This window comes from Oncorhynchus gorbuscha, linkage group LG18, assembly GCF_021184085.1.
Source record: "Oncorhynchus gorbuscha isolate QuinsamMale2020 ecotype Even-year linkage group LG18, OgorEven_v1.0, whole genome shotgun sequence".
Classification (NCBI taxonomy): Eukaryota; Metazoa; Chordata; class Actinopteri; order Salmoniformes; family Salmonidae; genus Oncorhynchus; species Oncorhynchus gorbuscha.
Window position 1 is genome coordinate 22,816,362 of NC_060190.1, and position 20,075 is coordinate 22,836,436.

A 20,075-nucleotide genomic window follows, 5' to 3' on the forward strand; every position below is an offset into this window, starting at 1 on the left:
GCACAGGAAACAGCGAAGGGCAACTCTCACCAGGTGTGTGATGTGAATGTTTGTATTCGGGGATGTGAATGTTTGTATTCTTTCACTCACACAACTTTCACCTATTTATTTGTGATGAAAATTGTATATTTGTGCTTTTCTAATAACAAATTTCTGTGTTCATGCAAGTGACTGATTAAATGTGCCTGGGAGGAATCCTCACTATCAGTATCTGCAATTTGGCAGTATGCCCAGAACCTTGTTTTGAGAACGAAAGGGATATCTCAGTTTCAAGGTCTCAGCTTGGAGAGAAGAATCCTCGTGAGGTATTGGTCGGTCACATGCATGAACCAAATGTTAATGATGAATTAAATATGAATAATGAATAAGCAGTATATAGGAGAACTAACGGGACTGCCCCGGTGGAGCTTACATCAGACCGGTACTATATGCATCTAAGTTTGACTGTGACCTCTCCAGCTTGCTGTCAATAAATAATGATTAATTTAAGATTGATTTTGAGTATTCCATGTGTAGAACTTACACAACATTTTATTCTGTAGAAAGGTGTTAAAATAAGCCTGTGTCTTTTTAAAAACTATGCTTTGTCTTATTTGACCATCTGTGTGTGTGTGTGTGTGCGTGTGCGTGTGTGCGTGTGTGTGCAAGGGTCAGCAGAATGGTCATGCCATGGGAAATGTTTTTCATGCAAAGCTGTCTGAGTTATTGTTCTGATTAAAGGATAAAAGAATGCTGGGTCAGGATCCACTCCACTTTATTGCTTTTATACACGTTTTAATTTTCTTTCTTTACCAACTACAAAAAAACTCTGAGAAGAGTCACTGTGTATAGTCCCGTCACGGGAGGGAGATGAAACAGCGTTGAAGTGTTTTTTTTTATGTCTCTGCACTTTTCCAGAAGGCTAGAACAATATTCCAGAGGTTGGGTGAAGGGTTATGCAAAGGTGAAATGGAAAGTTTTGTTTTTTGGTAAGGTTGTGTTCTGAAATTCTGAATCTTTCTGTGGGGGACTTTCGAGAAGCCCTAAATTCTTTGGGATGAAAGTGAACATGATTGACCTATTTGTTCATGTTGGCTTTTATACAACCATATAGCTTTTTCCCCACACATAATATACACCAAGTGTACAAAACATTAGAAACCCGGTGTGGTCGTCCGCTGCAATAGTCCATCCGTAACATTGATCGTCGAGTTGTGCGTTCCAAGATGCCGTTCTGCGTCATTATTTGTCTATTTGTGGCCCATCTGTTAGCTTGCACGATTCTTGCCATTCTTCTTTGACCTCTCTCATCAACGAGCTGTTTTCGCCACCACAGAACTGTTGCTGACTGGATGTATCACCATTCTCGTTAAACCCTAGACACTGTCGTGTGTGTGACATACTGGATCCAGAGTGCCTGGCACTGACTATCATACCACGCTCGAAGTTGCTTAGTTCACTAGTTTTGCACATTCTAACATTCAATCGAACAGTAACTGAATGCCTCGATGCCTGTCTGCCTGCATGATATAGCAAGCCACGGCCAAGTAACTCACTGTCTGTAGGAGCGATCCATTTTCGTGAACAAGGTGGTGAATCTAATAAACTGGCCAGTGAGTGTGTGTGTGTGTGTGTGTATACAAAACATGTGTGTGTGAACACTATGATCCCTTATTTATGTCACTATTTATGTCCAGCCATTTTAATAATGGGAATTGTGGGAAATGTGTAAATATATCACTAGCCACTTTAAACAATGCTACCTTATATAATGTTACTTACCCTACATTATTCATCTCATATGCATATGTGTACATCATGACTGTGTGTGTAATGTGTATCACTAGCCACTTTAACTGTGTTTGTTTACTTTGTGTACACACTATCTGTATGTATATATATATACCACTACACTGCTCTGTACCATCACTCAAAACATGACATACTGACCAGGTAAATCCAGGTGAACACTATGATCCCTTATTTATGTCACTTGTTAAATCCACTCCAATTAGTGTAGAGGAAGGGTGCTGATACAGGTTGAAGCATGTTTTTTATGCCTTGAGACAATTGAGATGTGAATTGTGTATTTGTGTCATTCAGGGGGTGAATAGGCAAGACAAAATATTTAAGTGTCTTTGAACTGGGTAGCATAGTAGGTGCCATGTGAACAGGTTTGAGCGTGTCATGAACTGCAACGCTGCTGGGTTTTTCACACTCAACAGTTTCCCGTGTTTATCAAGATTGGTCTAACACCCAAAGGACATCCAACCAACTTCAAATCAAAATCAAGCTTTATTTATATAGCTCATTTCAGACATGAATGCAACACAATGCGCTTCACAGGAAAAAAACATAAATATACTATGAAAATAAAAACAGAAGTATTTACTACATAACAAACACGAGAATTTAAAAAAAGAATAACGATAAAAACTGAGACTAAAAAAGTACCCTAAGGACAAGACAAGCCAATTGTGGATTGATTTAAAAACAAATAGTGTAAAGTGTGCTCTCCGTCTGGTCTTGGTCAATACCCGTTCTGCAGCATTCTGTATGTATTTCAGTTGACCAATGGCTTTCTTGGGTAGGCCATACAGGAGATCATTACAGTAGTCAAGCCTGCTTATAATTTAAAGCATGGATGAGTTTCACTGTATCAGCCTGAGATAGAAACAGCCACACTGTGTCACATTCCTAGCGTGTGATTTGAAATTGAGTTCAGTATCTAAAATGACACCTAGGTTTATTTCTTGGTGTTTTATATTTATTACTTGTGAATTCCGATGTGTGGCCAGATTCTCCCTCTGTGCTTTGGCTCCAATAATAAGTACCACTGTCTTGTCTTGATTTAGCTTGAGGAAGTTGTGAGCCATCACAAGTATTAAAGTATTTAAATCACTAATACAGTCTAATCATTTATCTGCGGAGCTAAAATCCTCTGGTGACACAGAAATGTAAAGTTGTGTATCGTCTGCGCAGCAGTGAAAATCAATGCCGTACTTTCTGATAATGCTGCCAAGGGGTAACATATGTCAACTGAACAGTACTAAAAAAAACTATCAACCGTTTAAATAGGTCCTAAACCCATTTAGAACTGGACCAGAGAGGCCAACCCACCTCTACAGTCTTTCCAGAAGGACATCATGGTCACCAGTGTGAGTTACATCCAACAGTAGAAGGACAGAGAGCAGTTTGGCATGTGTGTTGGCTCTAATATAATTTACCACTTTAACTAAGGCTATCTCTGCTGAGGTGGGCACCGAAAACCAGATTGGAATAAAAAAAGATATACATTTGCTGTTTTTTGGGGGTTTATTTGCCGAAAGAGAGCTGAGCTAAATAATCTAGATTTAATTTCTTCAGAAGGGGTTTCACCATAGCAGTTTTTAGTGCAGTGGGGAAAGGGCCTGTGAACAGAGAGTGAATAAGAATGGCTTTGCACTTCTTTAATTATGCAATTAAAAGCTGTTTTGAAGAAGGTGGTGGGTATATGATCAGAAAGGCAGGTAGAAGGTTTAAGTTATGATATCACTTTCCTGAGCATGTCTGTGTCAACCAGGGAAAATAACTCATGTCCATTTCCCCTAGAGGACATTTTTCTTTCAGTTCAGGGAAAGAAGAAGTACTTCTAGAATCACACTTCTGTGAAGGGAATCATATTTTCTTTCTTTCTGGCTGTCAGATAGCGAGACACTCCCTTCAGAAAGTTTTGTGGTTGTCATTCCACTGAATTTTGTGTCATGTTGCATTTAGTGAATTACCATGACACATTTTGTGGGTGGGACTGGAGCCAACCGAACTGTAAACGATTGTAAACACATCAAGAAATGCAAGGATATTAAAGCAAACGAAAGCCAAAGAAAGACAAGGAGCCATTTGAAAAGACAAGGATTCAAGGAGCCATTTTCCTCTACCTCAATCTATTATGTCCTCACAGGGCTGTGGTGCTATGGGGATATAGAGCCAGTTGGTCAAAGGTCAAATTCCCCGTGCAGGTCAGATGGACAGGAGTCTTTGAACTGGCCCCATCTCATCTCAGTTTACTACATCAGGGGTGGAATTCAAAACTATTACATTTTGCCAAAGTGGAATGCAAACTATGTTGATTGGAGACATCCAGAGGCTCTTCCCAGTTCTATCCTATGGTTCTGTAATGCTAAATATGGTGATGGCAGAGAAAGGGATAATTACTAGCATCACCAGCAGTGAACGTCTGTAACAAGGCAGTCTTGACTCCAGTCGTTCTAAATGTATCCATAGAAACTAACTAGAATATGGTGTGATGTCTAGTAGTGCAAGACTAGTACAAAGCTACTGCTAAAACCCACATAAAGTTCAGACTGAACAACCTGTTGAAGATCTGAACTTGATGATAATAATTAACATAGTTAATACCTTGAGTAGTACCCTATTTTTACCATAACCCATCTCACCCCCACTAACTGGCACTAATGATTATTCACAAGCTGGCTTTGACCTATGGCCTAGGAACTGTTGCTTCTGCCCAGTGTATAAAAGCAGCTTTTGTTTCTGCCTACAGTATATAGGGACACACTGAGGACAGGGTCTATCACTCAATGAGAAAGTGACTATTATATATGGCTCAACACATTGCAGCACAAAGTGGCAATGTTCCTACCATAGAGGCCTTATGTGTCAATAGTCACCCAAAATACCCAACGCAAAGAACAGAATGCACATACATGATCATTTGAATGTACTTTCCACAAAATGTCTACTGCTGATAAAATTGAAAACAATTTTCTGCTGCCAAATACCCTTCATGCTAGCCCAAAATGTTATTTTGTGTGTGTGTGTGTGTGTGTGTGTGTGTGTGTGTGTGTGTGTGTGTGTGTGTGTGTGTGTGTGTGTGTGTGTGTGTGTGTGTGTGTGTGTGTGTACCTCAGACGTACCCTTCCCCCGACGGGTCAGACTGAACTCTATACCCAGATCTAGACAATAGCTGGACAATGGGAGATGCTTGGGGTCGTCCTGCAGTCAGCTGATCAGTGACAAAAACAAAGAAAACCCCTGGCTTCAAAGCTAAACTCTATCATGTACCTTAATGCACAAACACACACGAACAGGATTTTTGTAAGGTTTGTGCCTTTGAGGATTGTCTTGTAATAATTTGTCTTGTAAAATAAGTAGTTCTATGCTTCATAGAATTTATACCTAGTCCAATACCTAGTCCAACAACCTGTCAGTCTACTCATAAAGGAAAGGAAAATCTGAATTTACTTGTGAGCGTGAGAGGAGTGCCTCTTGGTTTGTTTGAGCCCCTGGTGAGAGTGGTATATTTTATTGAATTCATGAGCCTGGGGTCAGGTTGTCAGGGTTATGGGGGAGGGATAGAGGTGGGGTTTGCCAAAGGTTGAAATAAGATGTAAGGCTGTTTTTTCTAACAGAGAGAGAGAGAGAGAGAGAGAGAGAGAGAGAGAGAGAGAGAGAGAGAGAGAGAGAGAGAGAGAGAGAGAGAGGGGCATTGCACCTCTGCCTGACCTACTGGCCCATTCAAAGGACTTTCAAAGCAGGGGGACCCAAGACACTTAAGCCAATGTTATAAGGGGGAGAGCAACTGGTCTATACTACACATCCAGACCTCTTCGGTAGATTTCAGAGGAAAAGGACTGTAGCCTCTGTTGGGTAAGTGGGAGACAGATTCATTCAACAACTGATTACAGGGTCACATATTTGTAGCCATATTTTCTGCGTTCTTATTTTTTAAACTATATTTCTTTCTCTGAATGTATTACTTATCAAATTATTATTAAAAAGTATGTACTCTACTGCTTGAATCAGTTACCCCAGCATGGTTAACAGCTGTATTTCAGACACAGTGAGTGTTATCTGCTATGACAGGAGGCACTTCACGTTAATGCCTTTTTAACAATACCACACACAGGCCTCAATGTGTAAAGTAATTTTAATGAGATAATATGACAATTTCCTCTAACAAGTGTTTTCAGCTTTTTCATATATGTTTAATGTGTGTGTGTGTGTGTGTGTGTGTGTGTGTGTGTGTGTGTGTGTGTGTGTGTGTGTGTGTGTGTGTGTGTGTGTGTGTGTGTGTGTGTGTGTGTGTGTGTGTGTGTGTGTGTGTGTGTGTGTGTGTGTGTGTGTGTGTGTGTTGTGTCAGAGTTAGTGAGTGTCCGTTCTCCCCAATTAAGGTGTCACCAACCTCCTGTGGCACACATCTGTGTCAATAGCTGTCTAGCTGTGGGTGGCATACTATAGCACTGATTGCATTTTGCTAAATGAAAGCAGCAATAACGTAGTCCCTCTCTACTGTCGTGACTTTACTACTACTGTAGGTTAACTCCAGGTGTGTTAGTAGCAACTCCAAACTTTCGCCCCAATTACTGCTCACTCCACAGGGCTTAGAGAGGAGCAAAGAGCAAGGCTTTCAACCATGGACGGTCAGTGCAGACAGATACACATGGCACTGATGTAAAGCAAGCCCTGTTTAAGATACCTTTAGATAACACAGATCACTTAAAATGGTCTGGTCTTCTGCGTTCCCTATAAATCAAATCAAATCCTGAAATGACATCTGTGAAGAAGCAAACAGAGAGTGACAAAGAGAGACAGAATTTCCTGCTTTAGGTTTCGATATGCTTGGTCAGCACTCATGGGAGAAGTTTCCCAATCTACATTTTTTTGAATCCGCCAGGTGAGTCAGCACAGAGTCAGTGGTTCCAACTCTTTCAGGAACAGCAGCTATGTCCACAGCAAACTCAAAGACAGCTGACATCCTACTTTCTAGGGGTTGAACCGTGGATGAAAGGATGTCGTTACACAGCTGTACGCTTTATTGCTGCAAGCTTTATTGCAGTTTCCTGAAAAGTTGGAACGGGTGGCTATGATCACATAGCTTTTCAGTTCCCTCCCAGAAAATTATCAGTAAGGCATACAATATTGTGATTGAATTATAACACACACACAGACTAACAAGCCATCTACCGCCAATAATGTTTATATGCTCGTTTAGAGTGGACATCCACACTACTGTAATGTGATGCTGGTATTATTAGGCCAGCTAGTAGTCGTTGTACAGTAGTTCAGCTCAAGCAGTGCCAGTAATATCCCTTCCTCAGCGAAATTGGAAGACTAAACCACTATTGAAATTTAAGGGGTGTAATCGGAAGCAAATATCAAACCAAAAACGCCACAGAAAGACATTAGTATTGCTTTAACATACACATTTCACCCCCCCATTCATTAGACCACTGACATAGATGTTTTATTGATCGGTAAGACAAAGTAGCCTAAACATTGACGTCAATTTCGAAACGTATCGCCCATTTCCCGTAGAATAGAACGAGCAGTGCTGAACTCGTAGCACCTCGGAATACTTTATCTACTTGGAAGTTGGAACTGGGCTCAATGCCGAACATTTAGTAACGTAGGCCACATAGGATTTTGCACGAAATATAATATGTTGTCAGTAAGAAAACTGCTGGAACATTTCCATCAGAATGATATGTTTACCAGGAACTCGGCAGAGTCGTCTATCTCGTTTTTTGTTTGAAACCACACGAGTGGAATAAACCGGCGTCCTGGGACCTGAGAGAGTCGAGTGCTACAGGTCAGAATCACTTGGTCAACTAAGTATGGCTACATTTTGAGCGAGTAGTGTGATATTATTGCCCAGTTCGTAAACTGTATCATACACTGTAACGTTATATTGTGTTTGGCTACAATGTAGTAATACGTAAACGCAGGACTGTGAAAACTAGCTCTTGCTAACTTTTGTCGGCGTTTACCGCTACGACGTGTGCTCGAATGCGTTTGTGGTAAATGTCGTATTCATATAACGTTAACGTTAATTACTTCACAAGCGTATTCGTTTAATGATAATTATTCAGACAAATCACATTGTGGTTAACTGGCGAGCTGGTTTGGTTTTACATTTGAGTGTATTGTTCTATTCGGATCGTGTCAAAGGCAGCAGACATTGACACCAAAAACTTTAATTGCATTCAGTTCTACGTCCGGCAGAAATGAGCGTTTGGATCATAAAAGTTTCCTCTCGCGACCTCTAGGCCTACAAGACAGTGTTGAATACAATTATATTTTTGACTTTACCGGTGTTCCATGTGGCTGGGTTTTTTCAGATAGGAATGTGAGACAATATAGCCATATGAAAGTATAATTACCAACTTTTCAAAGCGTTTGTAGTGCATCCAGAGTTCGATCACCGGAATCATGCTCACAAGACAAAAAAAAGCATGCATACATGCCAATAAAATGGTTATGTGCATGCTTCATGTGATAGAACTCTGAGCACACTGAAGGCACTTAAACGTTTATTTAATTATACTTTCCTGTGTGTATATATTGTCTTACATTCCTACCTGCAAAAGGGACAACCGCACTGGAAAACCGGTATGGTAAGTTAAAATATAATTTTATCAATCATTTTGGCTTTGTAGGAGGCAATTTTCCAAACACGTACGGAATTAATCTGACTGTGAACCAAAGGTATCAGTCTGATTGCCATGCAAGGTCAAATGCAGTCATCAGTATTTGTCTACATGGACATGGACAGAAATAAGATGTATAATATCCCCATGCATTGTCAGTCAGTTTTGTGTCTGTCTCTTTGCCTATGTGTTTATTTGAGTCATTTTACTGTAGACCTACTAGGGCTGCCCCCCCCCCCCCAAATATATATATATATATTGTTGGACTGAAAGTCGTCTATAATTAAATATTTTTAACGTGTATTTTTCCATATAGACAGAACCTATGTGTTTCAATAAAATAAATGATATGCATTGAGCTTGTCTGATGCTTTAAGATTACCATTTGATGAATAAGACCAATTCCTTAAGAGGGTGCCAGAGATCCAGATAACCTAAATAAAAAACTAAACCTGACCCAACTTCCTCCTGGCTTTTGCAGACTGCCATTACTCTCCTGAAGTTGCTGATGATAGGCTACATGAGGCGGCAACCTTTTCGTGAAACAGTTTAATTTAATTTGTAATAACATCTCCATATCTCAAAATCATTGTAATGTGGTTCATCAAAATTCTATCTAAATGAAAATGATACTAACCTAAAAAGTTACTTCCATTGCCAACTATGTAAAAATAGCCTAAATAAAGCCAACAAATAAAAACATTGCAGCCTGCAGGTAGAAAAAATATATATATCCTAAAAATAAATATCCTATACATCACATTGGCTACACATGGCCTGTCTGCAGCATACCTGAAACATTGTATTAACTTGGGTCAGGCACAAAACTTGTGCTAGCAAACTTGAAACATTGTATTAACTTGGGTCAGGCACGAAACTTGTGCTAGCAAACTTGAAACATTGTATAAAATATTCTGGGCCCTCAGTTTCCAGCGGCAGTGAGCTCGTGACAGACAAAGCTGTAGGCTATTTTCACAAGGGATAAGAATCAGTGCTTGACTTGGGCAGGAGCTAACCGGAGCTGAGTACCGGCACTGCAAATTTTCTCCTGCTTGAGCTCCTGTTCCTCTTATTAGCTCAAAAGTATTGTATAGCTCATACAATCTAAGTATAAACAGTACCAGTACCCAAAATGACAACTGGAACCTATTTCAGTCCAAGTCCAGCACTGATGAGAAGTAATCAGGTAGACCAATTTTATGATGTTTCCATTGGATCAGAGCATTACATTTATCCCTTTCACGGTTAGAACCAAAAATCTCAAATTTGGACTCATCAGATTGAAGGACAGATTTCCATCGGTCTAATGTCCATTGCTCGTGTCTCTTGACCCAAGCAAGTCTCTTCTTCTAATTGGTGACCTTTAGTAGTAGTTTCTATGCAGCAATTTGACCATGAAGGCCTGATTCATGTAGTCTCCTCTGAACAGTTAATGTGGAGATGTCTGAACTCTGAAGCATCTATTTAGGCTGCAATTTCTGAGGCTGGTAACTAATGAACTTGTCCTCTGCAGCAGAGGTAACTCTGGGTCTTCTTTTCCTGTGGCGGTCCTCACGAGAGCCAGTTTCATCATAGTGCTTGATGGTTTTTGCGACTGCACTTGAAGAAATGTTCAAAGTTCTTGAAATGTTCAGTATTGACTTACCTTCATGTCTTAAAGTAATGATGGACTGTTGTTTCTCTTTGCTTATTTGAGCTGTTCTTGCCATAATATGGACTTGGATATTTTACCAAATAGCGCTACCTACTGTATACCCCCCTACCCTGTCATAACACAACTGATTGGCTCAAACGTATTAAGGAAAAAAATCCACAAATTAACAAGTCACACCTGTTAATTAAAATGCATTCCAGGTGACTACCTCATGAAGCTGGTTGAGAGAATGTCAAGTGCGCAAAACTGTCAAAGGGTTGCTACTTTGAAGAAGGCTTTATACCCTGTCGAAACTCTTTGTTTTGGTTACTACATGTTTCCATAGTTTTGATGTCTTCACTATTATTCTACAATGTAGAAAGTAGTAAAAATAAAGAAAAACTCTTGAATGAGTAGGTGTGTCCAGACCTTTGACTGGTACTGTGTGTATATATATTTGTTCCACCTCGACTAAAACAATCTTGGTCGACCAACAGCCTAACGACTAATTGGGGTCAGCCCTAAGGCTTACATTACCTTTAATCAATCAATGTTAGTAGAGTACCAAAATGTAATTTTAAATGTCCCTCTATCTTACATGTTATTATACCCTGACATATTGGATGGTAATTTCCAGTATATGTGTGCCAATCAGCGTGTGAAAGATTTGCTGTCGATAACACACCCACTCTTGCTCAAGGGTAATTATTACACAACACAGTGAGAAATTGTTTTTGTGAGGGCACCTAAGAGACAGTATACAGTAACTAAACATACCCTTTCATTCAGCAATAGCTTACTTTGGATCAAGGCCAAATTTATATAGTCTATACAGAGAAACTAACTGGAGAGACTGATTCCGTTGGCTGTGTTTTTAAAGATCTGCATTGTCATTGTGTCTCTCTTCCAGGGCAGAGAAGGTGGTCATGGGGTTAGCGCTTCACACTCTCCTGGCCCTGACTGGCCAGCTTCCCTGGCTGCTGCTCCTGGCTCTGCTCATTCCCAGGAATGTCCTCCGAGCTGAAGAGCTGAAGCCCACTAGATGGCCTCTGTTCTCCCAGAAGCCTTTGCTCCTCGCCTGGAATGCCCCAACGGAGGACTGTGGCCCCCGGCACGGTGTGCATTTCCCGCTGGAGCAGTTCCAGATCGTAGCTTCGCCCAACGAGGGCTTCGTCAGACAGAACCTCACCATCTTCTATAAGGACCGGTTAGGGCTGTACCCGTATTACGAGCGTGACGGCACCGCGGTGAACGGTGGAATCCCTCAGGCCGCCAGTCTCACGCAGCACCAGGAGAAGATGCCCGAAGGTGTGCACAAATACATCCGCGAACCAAACGCCAAAGGCCTCGCCGTAATTGATTGGGAGGAGTGGCGTCCGCTATGGATCCGCAACTGGGATGTCAAGAACGTATACCGGGACCAATCCCGGAAACTAGTGGCCAAGAAAAACATGGATTGGTCCCCGGAGCGAGTGGGGAAAGTGGCTCAACAGGAGTTTGAGCTGTCGGCCCGACAGTTCATGCTGGAAACCCTCAGGCTGGCTAAGAGCCTGCGGCCTAACCAACTGTGGGGGTTCTACCTGTTCCCAGACTGCTACAACCACGACTACCGGAGCGGCCTGAAGAACTACACAGGCCGCTGCCCTGATGTGGATGTGGCCCGTAATGACCAGCTCACCTGGCTGTGGACTGAGAGCACGGCTCTGTTCCCTTCCGTCTACATGGGCACGGTGCTGCGCTCTACCACGTTCGGGCGCCAGTTTGTCCGGAACCGGGTGAAGGAGGGGATGCGGCTGGCTTCGGCGGGCGACGGGGTTGCACGGCCCGTTTTCGTCTACACCCGGCCTACGTATGCCAATGAGCTGACTCCGCTGACTGAGGTGAGGGCTGACGTCATCTAATTCTTAACCTATAGATATTAGGCTACTCACCACAACAGTAGCCTGTGCTGTGCAGAAACCTGATATCACTGTTATTGTTATTCCAGTAAGAAGTCAGCCAGGCGCACAGTAGCTTTTGACATTCTCAGTGGACTGTTACTATAGCTGCTTTTCTCAGTTTATTCTTCTGTGGGTTTTATGGCGGACTACAACCCAAAAAGGTATATTGCCTCAACCAACTGGACAGGTTAAAAACAAAAACGAGGTACAAAGAAAATCCATATGTGATAGTTTCCCTAACTTAATCCACCCCCCCAAAAAATAGTACATTGACATAAACAAAACTCCCACTTCTTCCTTCTTTCACATCTTCCTTCCCGGGTTCTAGGGCCTGAGAGGGTGGTACAGCTTGTGCCAATATTCCATGGAACTCCACCGCATCCACAATATCTATCTTCCTGGACCTTCTCTCCACCTTGGCAGTGCCATTAATACCATAGCTATAAAGGCCATAAAATCCACCTTCTTAACCTTTAAAATATATGGGTCCTGTTGGTGAAAGGTAACCCCTGCAGCCTGCATTGAAGGCCTATCCACCACCATGGACTCTTCAGGAGCACCATTCAAACCCTCAACCATTAACAGCTGTTGCATATGAAATGCTCTGGACAGCCCTGCATTTGGACACCTCATTCTCTTTTACCCTTGTCAGGCAATCGAAATATGTAGCTTCATGGTTCCCACCACAATTGCAACATGTCACATTTCCTAATTTTAAAAAAGCACGATATGATCTTTTCCACAACTTGGACATTTCGGGCTTCTCCCTTCTGCAAAAACTTGAAACATGTCCCAAAAGCTTTACAATGATCACACTGCATTGGTCTTGGGATAAATGCTCTGACTGACTGTAGTTTCTATATCCCAACTGCAGGGAGAAACTCCATATAATGTAACTGCCATATAGACTGTTAATTTTTTCACCATTCACCACACGATTCATCCGACGTGCATCAAGCACTCCAGGAATATAACCCCTCGAGACGCCAGCTATAGCCCCCTTAAGGGGTGCCATGTTCCGAAGGGACACTTTCAACTTATCAAATCGGGTGAGGCGCAACGGAGCGTTCCTTTCTGATCCGCAGAAGCACAAAAAATCGAAACAAGCCTGCCTCTCGTGAACCTCACAGCCTTCACTTTACCCATCACTCTCTCCACCAATTTGGATAGCTCAAATGGTTTCTTCAAGATTGGTACTCTGCTCAACTGCTCCTCATTAACAAACCATGCTCCTACAAGATACGAAGGGACATTCTCATCACTGTACATTACTTTGCTCCATTTTCCATTCTTTTGGACAATACTCCAATTCTCCTTGATTTTACCGCCGTTAGATTCAGAATCCACTTCATCGTCCGCTTCCGCCATCTTTTTCCAGCCTGTTCGAGTCCGCTTTCTTCATCAATAAAAAGATGCACTTAAAAGCCATCTCTGGTCTTCTGCACCTCAATGCATTTTCTTAGTTTAGTGAGTGTGTGACTGCATGGCTGCATTTACACAATTCTGATATTTTTTTCACTAATTGGTCTTGACCAATCAGATCAGCTCCGAAAAAGATTGGATGTGGAAAGATCAGATGTGATTGGTCAAAAGACCAATTGGTGAACAAAAATATCAGAATTGTATAAACGCAGCCATGCAGTCTTTTCTCTGTATATATCAATGATGTTGCTCTTGCTGAGACTTATCTCCCTCACCAACTTTAAACATCTGCTATCTGAGCAGCTAACCGATCGCTGCAGCTGTACATAGTCCATCTGTAAATAGCCCACCCAATTTACCTACCTCATCCCCATACTGTTTTTATTTATTTACTTTTCTGCTCTTTTGCACACCAGTATCTCTACCTGCACATGTTCATCTGATCATTTATCACTCCAGTGTTAATCTGCTAAATTGTAATTATTCACTCCCATGGCCTATTTATTGCCTACCTCCTCATGCCTTTTGCACACAATATATATAGATAAGAAACATTTCTACTATGTTATTGACTTATTTATTATTTACTCCATGTGTAACTCTGTGTTGTCTGTTCACACTGCTATGCTTTATCTTGGCCAGGTCACAGTTTCAAATAATAAAATAAGAAGTGGGGGGAATCAGAATATGGCTGCCTGTGTAGATGCAGCCAATCACGTTTCCACAAGAGCATCAGTGTGCGGTCTTTCTGAGCGATGTGGATAATCACAGACCGGTTCCTTCTGGTCTTGCAAAGCACTGTGTTACTCTTGACAGGGCCTAAAAATCTAACGATCCATCATCAACATGCTCTCCGATTTTTAAACAGGGTTGATGAGAGGAGCCTCTCTGTGATGTCAAGACCACATACAGTGTTAAAGGCTTTATACCCCGTCGAAACGTTGGTTATAAAATGACTGCAGCTGCGCTCCTAGAATGTGCCCCTCTCCTTTTTTCTCTTTTAATTATTTTTTTAAAGCCCATGGCTTACATAATATGCCAGGTGCTAAATATAGAACTCACACACTCGTGTCCAGCAACAGAGTCGCCTGTGTTTCCCCAGAAACCTACATAGGTCTGTCTGTCTGCGGTTTCTACTCCAAATATCATTACCCATCGCCAACTTTCCAATAACACACACGTGCAGATAGCGGGTGTGCATGCACATAGCGGCGCACAAAATACTGTCTCAAGCAACTGATTCTTACCCTAACTAGAGTCACAAATGAATTGATAGGCTTCTCGACATTTATAGTTGTTATACTGTACATGTAAACAGAACTGAAAATGACTGGTAGCAGGTTTATACACTGAAAACATTAAACACCTTCCTAATATTGAGTTGCATCCTCTTTTGCCCTCAGAACAGCCTCAATTCATCAGGCATGGTCTCTACAAGGTGTCAAGCACTCCACAGGGATGCTGGCCCATGTTCACTCCAATGCTTCCCACAGTTGTGTCAAGTTGGCTGGATGTCCTTTGAAGTAGTGGACCATTCTTCAAATCAAATGTATTTATATAGCCCTTTGTACATCAGCTGATATCTCAAAGTGCTGTACAGAAACCCAGCCTACAACCCCAAACAGCAAGCAATGCAGGTGTAGAAGCACGGTGGCTAGGAAAAACTCCCTAGAATGGCCAAAACCTAGGAAGAAACCTAGAGAGGAACCAGGCTATGTGGGGTGGCCAGTCCTCTTCTGGCTGTGATACACACAGGAAACTGTTGAGCGTGAAAAACCCAGCAGCGTTGCAGTTCATGACACACTCAAACCGTTGCGCCATGCACCTACTACAATACCCCGTTCAAAGGCAGTTACATTTTTTGTTCTGCCCATTCACCCTCTGAATGGCACACATACACAGTCCATGTCTCAATTGCCTCAAGGCTTAAAAATCCTTCTTCAACTACACTGATTTGACGTGGATTTAACAAGTGACATAAGGGATCATAGCTTTCACCTGGTCAGTCTGTCATGCTCCTAATGTTTTGTACACTGTGTATATATTGTATATACATGTAAACAGGAGTAATAGTGACCAGTAGCAGGATACATAGATACTAATGGCAATTGATGAACAACAGCATAGTGGCAGTAATAAATCAAATCAATAATCATTTTAGCAGCAGCAGCGTAAGTATGAGGAGGAGCAGTAGTTGTTAGCCATTCAACAGTGTTATGGCCAGGAGATGGAAGCTGTTTAGGAGTCTGTTGGTTTGAGCCTTGATGCACCGGTACCGCCTGCTGGGCTATGGAGAAAAGTCCATGTCTCAGGTGGCTGGAGTCTTTTGGCAATTTTTGTGTCTGGTGGTGATGTTGGAGAGGTTGGTACTAGTGTGTCTATCTGACTGGATGAATGGGGTGCTGTCAGGCAGCCGGGGCGTCAGTGTTTACTTTCCCACTGGACCACTCTTCACACTGGATGGGAGACGGACCGAGACGTTTTTTTTGCGTGTCGGAATATTCTCAATGAATGAGGCGTCATGGTTAGCCTACAGGCCTATCGACTCCATGCTTAATTTCTTCGTTAGAGTGTGTCTGAACTGACGACTCCATGATATAATTGCCCTAGATCTCTCCATGTTGAACGAGTGTGTCGGCGCGAAAGAATGTGCGTGGGAGAGTGACGCATCTGGTGTCTGTTTTAAATCCGGGTGTCTTGAGAATAGATTGGATGATTCCGAATGTTGAGTATAATGGGAATGCGTCTCATATGGCACCCTATTCCTTAGATAGTGCACTACTATTGACCCAGAGCTCTCTTTTTATTTAACTAGGCAAGTCTGTTAAGAACAAATACTTATTTACAATGACTGCCTTGTTCAGGGGCAGAACGACAGATATTTACCTTGTCAGCTCGGGGATTCGCTCCAGCAAACTTTCGGATACTGGCCCAACTCTCTAACCACTAGGCTACCTGCCAGCCAGCTCTATGGGTCAAAAGTAGTGCACTTTGAAGGGAATGGGAGTGCAATTTGGGACGCAGACATGAACTGTAAAGGGTGTGGGTGAGCTCAGCTGGTCAGTGTTAACTAAATGATGACATGTTCCTGTTCATAGAGGGCAGGGTGTGTGTTTCAGATTGATTTACGTTCAATGTCGTAGTGGTCAGCCACTGACTGAACTACAAATCACCTTATGTTATGAATGACCACTCATTTATGATTTGTAGATCTGTCTGTGGTCGCTGGCTGCAATGTAGTCTATCTCAAACGTGGCAAGTGTGTTCATAATGTGCTGCCGGACTGAGTGTGTGTGTGTTTCTGCAGACAGACCTGGTGTCCACCATTGGGGAGAGTGTAGCCCTGGGAGCAGCTGGGGTCATCGTCTGGGGAGATCATACCTACGCCAGCAGCAAAGTGAGTGTTCTCCTTCAAGAGCAATTTTGATCACGAATAGATTATCCATAGTCTAGTTTGTCATCAATCTGGTGTTCGCCTCTATAACGTACCTACAGCAGCAGCAATGTGAGTGTTCTCCCTGAAAATTCCCTATTCCTTATAAAGTGACTCAAACTATTCATTCTCTATGAATGATACCATTTGGTGTGCTTCCCAAATGACACCCTATTTCCTACATAGTGCACTGCTTTTTGACCAATGCCCTGTAGGGAAATAGGGTTCCATTTGGGACACACCCCCCCTATTTGACAATTCATAGATTATGCATTATGATTTTGAGTCATCAGTCTGGGGTGTATTCATTAGTCGCAGGAACCAAACTGAAGCCAACAGCGAAAACAGAACGAAACTGGGAGGGACCTACATGTATTTTTTTTTCAATAGAATCAGGTTTTTGTTGCAATAGAATCAGGTTTTTGTTGCAAAACGTTTTCTGTTCGGAGTCAACGATTTCCATTGTAAAACGTTTTGCAACAGACAACGGAATCTGACTAATGAATACACCCCTGGTGTTCCCCTCTGGAACAACTATATCCTGTCCGTCTATCCACAATTTAAATGTTGACATGTGTTTGTCCATTCTGAGTCTGCACCCGTGTTTCACTCTCTCGCTCTCCTCCCTCAGGCCAGCTGCTCCAGTCTGAATGACTACCTACGTGGTCCGCTTGGACGGTACCTGCTTAACGTCTCTACGGCAGCAGAATTGTGCAGCCAGCAGCTGTGCACCTCCCATGGCCGCTGCCTCCGCACGCTCTCAGACACTGACGCCTACCTGCACCTCAACCCTGTCACCCACAGCATCAGCGTCCAGGGGGGCAGGCTGAAGGTGACAGGTCAGCTAGATCAGGGGGAGCTGGCTAGGTACAGGCAACACTTCCAGTGCCAGTGCTACAGCGGGTACAAGGGCGAGGGCTGTGCCCAGAGAGAGCTGGGGAAGAGTGCTGCCGCCCCTGTCTGGGGAGTCTGGTCTGTGCTGACCCTGTTGCTCCCTCTGGGGCTTCTCACTCTGCTCCACTGAGGGAGGTGAGCAGGAGCTGACTACGTGCAATATGGGGGGAAACAACCACGCCTTGGTCCTGGCCTCTGTTGGGCCTCGGGGATTCCTGGTAGGGGGTGGGCTCTAGCTGCTCTGTGGGACTGATCCATATGGAGAAGAGGACATGGGAGTGTCATCTGTCAACAGGGTGAAGGAGGGGACTGAAGATGCTCCTCAGTATCCTTCAGTTACCCACACAAGCTAAAGGGACAGCATGTGAAGTGGGAAAACAATAGGCCTTCCATTTTTGACTTGATGTTTTTATTGTGAGTGCTGTGAGGTAGAAAGGAAGGTATATGCTGGACTGGTCTATCCTTCCCTTCACCAGAGCTGGAAGACATCTAGAGCTAGCAGCCAGAACGAGAACTAAGATGTCTGTAATGTGTATGAATGGTGACCTCAGCTGTATATTGAGTGAGTCTGTGTGAAGTGTTTCATTTAGAGGTTGTAAGGTTACTACGGGCGGCAGGTATCCTAAAGGTTTCTAGATCGACTCCCCGAACTAGGTAAAGATAAAAGGTTCAAAGCTGTCGTTCTGCCCCTGAACAAGGCAGTTAACCCACTGTTCCTAGGCCGTCATTGAAAATAAGAATTTGTTCTTAACTGACTTGCCTAGTTAAATAAAAAAAATATATAAAAACTAGTAAGGTTACGACTAGTGAGACTAGTTTGTTAGAATGTTCCTCTCTCTCTCGCCGTATGTGGAACTGAGGGAATTGAGAAACCTCAACAGAAACTAACGCACCATACAACAAGAATGCAACTTTTCGACGGAGACTGTTCCACTGTGAAGCTTTTGTCCAAAGAGACCAGCGCTGTGCTTGGATAGTCCTACCTCTCGGCTAGACGGCTATACCTTCACCCAGCTCTGATCTAGCAGAACTGCAGATAGGACAAGGAAAAACGCAATCTTTAAAAAAAAAAAAAAAAGTTTATCTTTTTGTAACAATCTCTTTTTCTACAGCCTTATTTTTTAAAGTCTAATGTTGTGGTGGAAAATAACTGGAATATTTGGAACTGACTCTGGAATATTCATGAGCTTCAGTGAGGCTTAGCATTGTGGCAAAGAATTCCTTTAATCTATATAGCTTGTCTTTCTGTGTCACATGCACTGCTTTTGCAACATTTTAATCACATTAGCAAGAAAGACTCATCTAATCATTTTCAATTCATATTTTTAGCCAACCTGTTCTTTGACATTTGTGAACAGACATCGGCACAGATGACACGGTATGCCAGTGTGAAGTGCCTTTTCGAAAAGTGTGTTTGGCCTAACATGTCTGTCATCCTTATTCTGGTGCCTCTACCATCTATCTTTTGTAGATGTTATTTGAGGTTCTGTGAGGGTTGCAAACCAAAACTGAAAGCACTGTTTTGCTCATTTTGCCATTTGTTTCTACTCTATTCTTCCTTCTGTTGCCTGAAACCAAAATTCCTTTGAAAATGGCTCTGGCCTCTCGTGCGTGGTTTTTATCTAGAAGGAATACAGCTTTTGTCAATTTACTTTTTGTAACAGGTTTAGGATAACTTACACAGCAGGTTAGGAGAAATAGGTGGGTTTGCTGAAATGCACAAAAAATCTACTTTGACATCAATTTCACAAGCTGTATCCCATCTAGACATGACCCCCGGGGTGCTTTTTCAGGGGACCACAGTCAGACCTCCAGGGGGCTCTGTGTTGGTAATCTTCACTGCTCTTATTTATGTCCCAAACATGCTTCTCACTTACTGTCACATGTGGATTGGATGTAATTAGTAGTTATTTACATTAAACTTGAAATATAAAAAGGTTCTCAATGAATTTGAATTTATGCTGTTCTGTCATTATTTACATCATGGTGAGTCAGTTGAATCACTTGCCACGTGTTGAAGGGTGAGCTGTTTCAAATGTTTGTGACCCATGAATGATCAGTATATATATGCCATTTAGCAGACGCTTTTATCCAAAGCGACTTACAGTCATGTGTGCATACATTCTACGTATGGGTGGTCCCGGGAATCGAACCCACTACCCTGGCGTTACAAGCGCCATGCTCTACCAACTGAGCTACAGAAGTATAGAGAACTAAATTGAGTTTTTGTAGGATTTTACCATGTCATCATAAAAACAACTATAACATTGTGATGTTATCATGTGAGGGCCTTTGCCACTTGGTAGCTGTTCCTTGGGCTCCTCCCCTCTGTGCCTTTTTACCTT

General features: G+C 42.5%; 1 protein-coding gene across 2 annotated transcripts; it reads left to right on the top strand.

Moving 5' to 3' along the window:
• The first annotated feature begins 5,483 nt into the window (after positions 1 to 5,483).
• On the top strand, positions 5,484 to 19,685 carry LOC124003394 (hyaluronidase-2-like). Of its 2 annotated transcripts, none has more exons than XM_046311615.1 (4): positions 5,484 to 5,628; positions 10,952 to 11,921; positions 16,711 to 16,800; positions 17,468 to 19,685. In XM_046311615.1, exons 2-4 carry the CDS (start codon positions 10,968 to 10,970, stop codon positions 17,858 to 17,860), a joined length of 1,437 nt encoding a protein of 478 aa, XP_046167571.1. In that variant the 5' UTR covers positions 5,484 to 5,628; positions 10,952 to 10,967; the 3' UTR covers positions 17,861 to 19,685. The 2 variants fall into 2 exon arrangements, with proteins under 2 accessions (XP_046167571.1, XP_046167570.1); XM_046311614.1 differs by lacking the exon at positions 5,484 to 5,628 and adding an exon at positions 7,263 to 7,570.
• Positions 19,686 to 20,075: the final 390 nt, after the last annotated feature.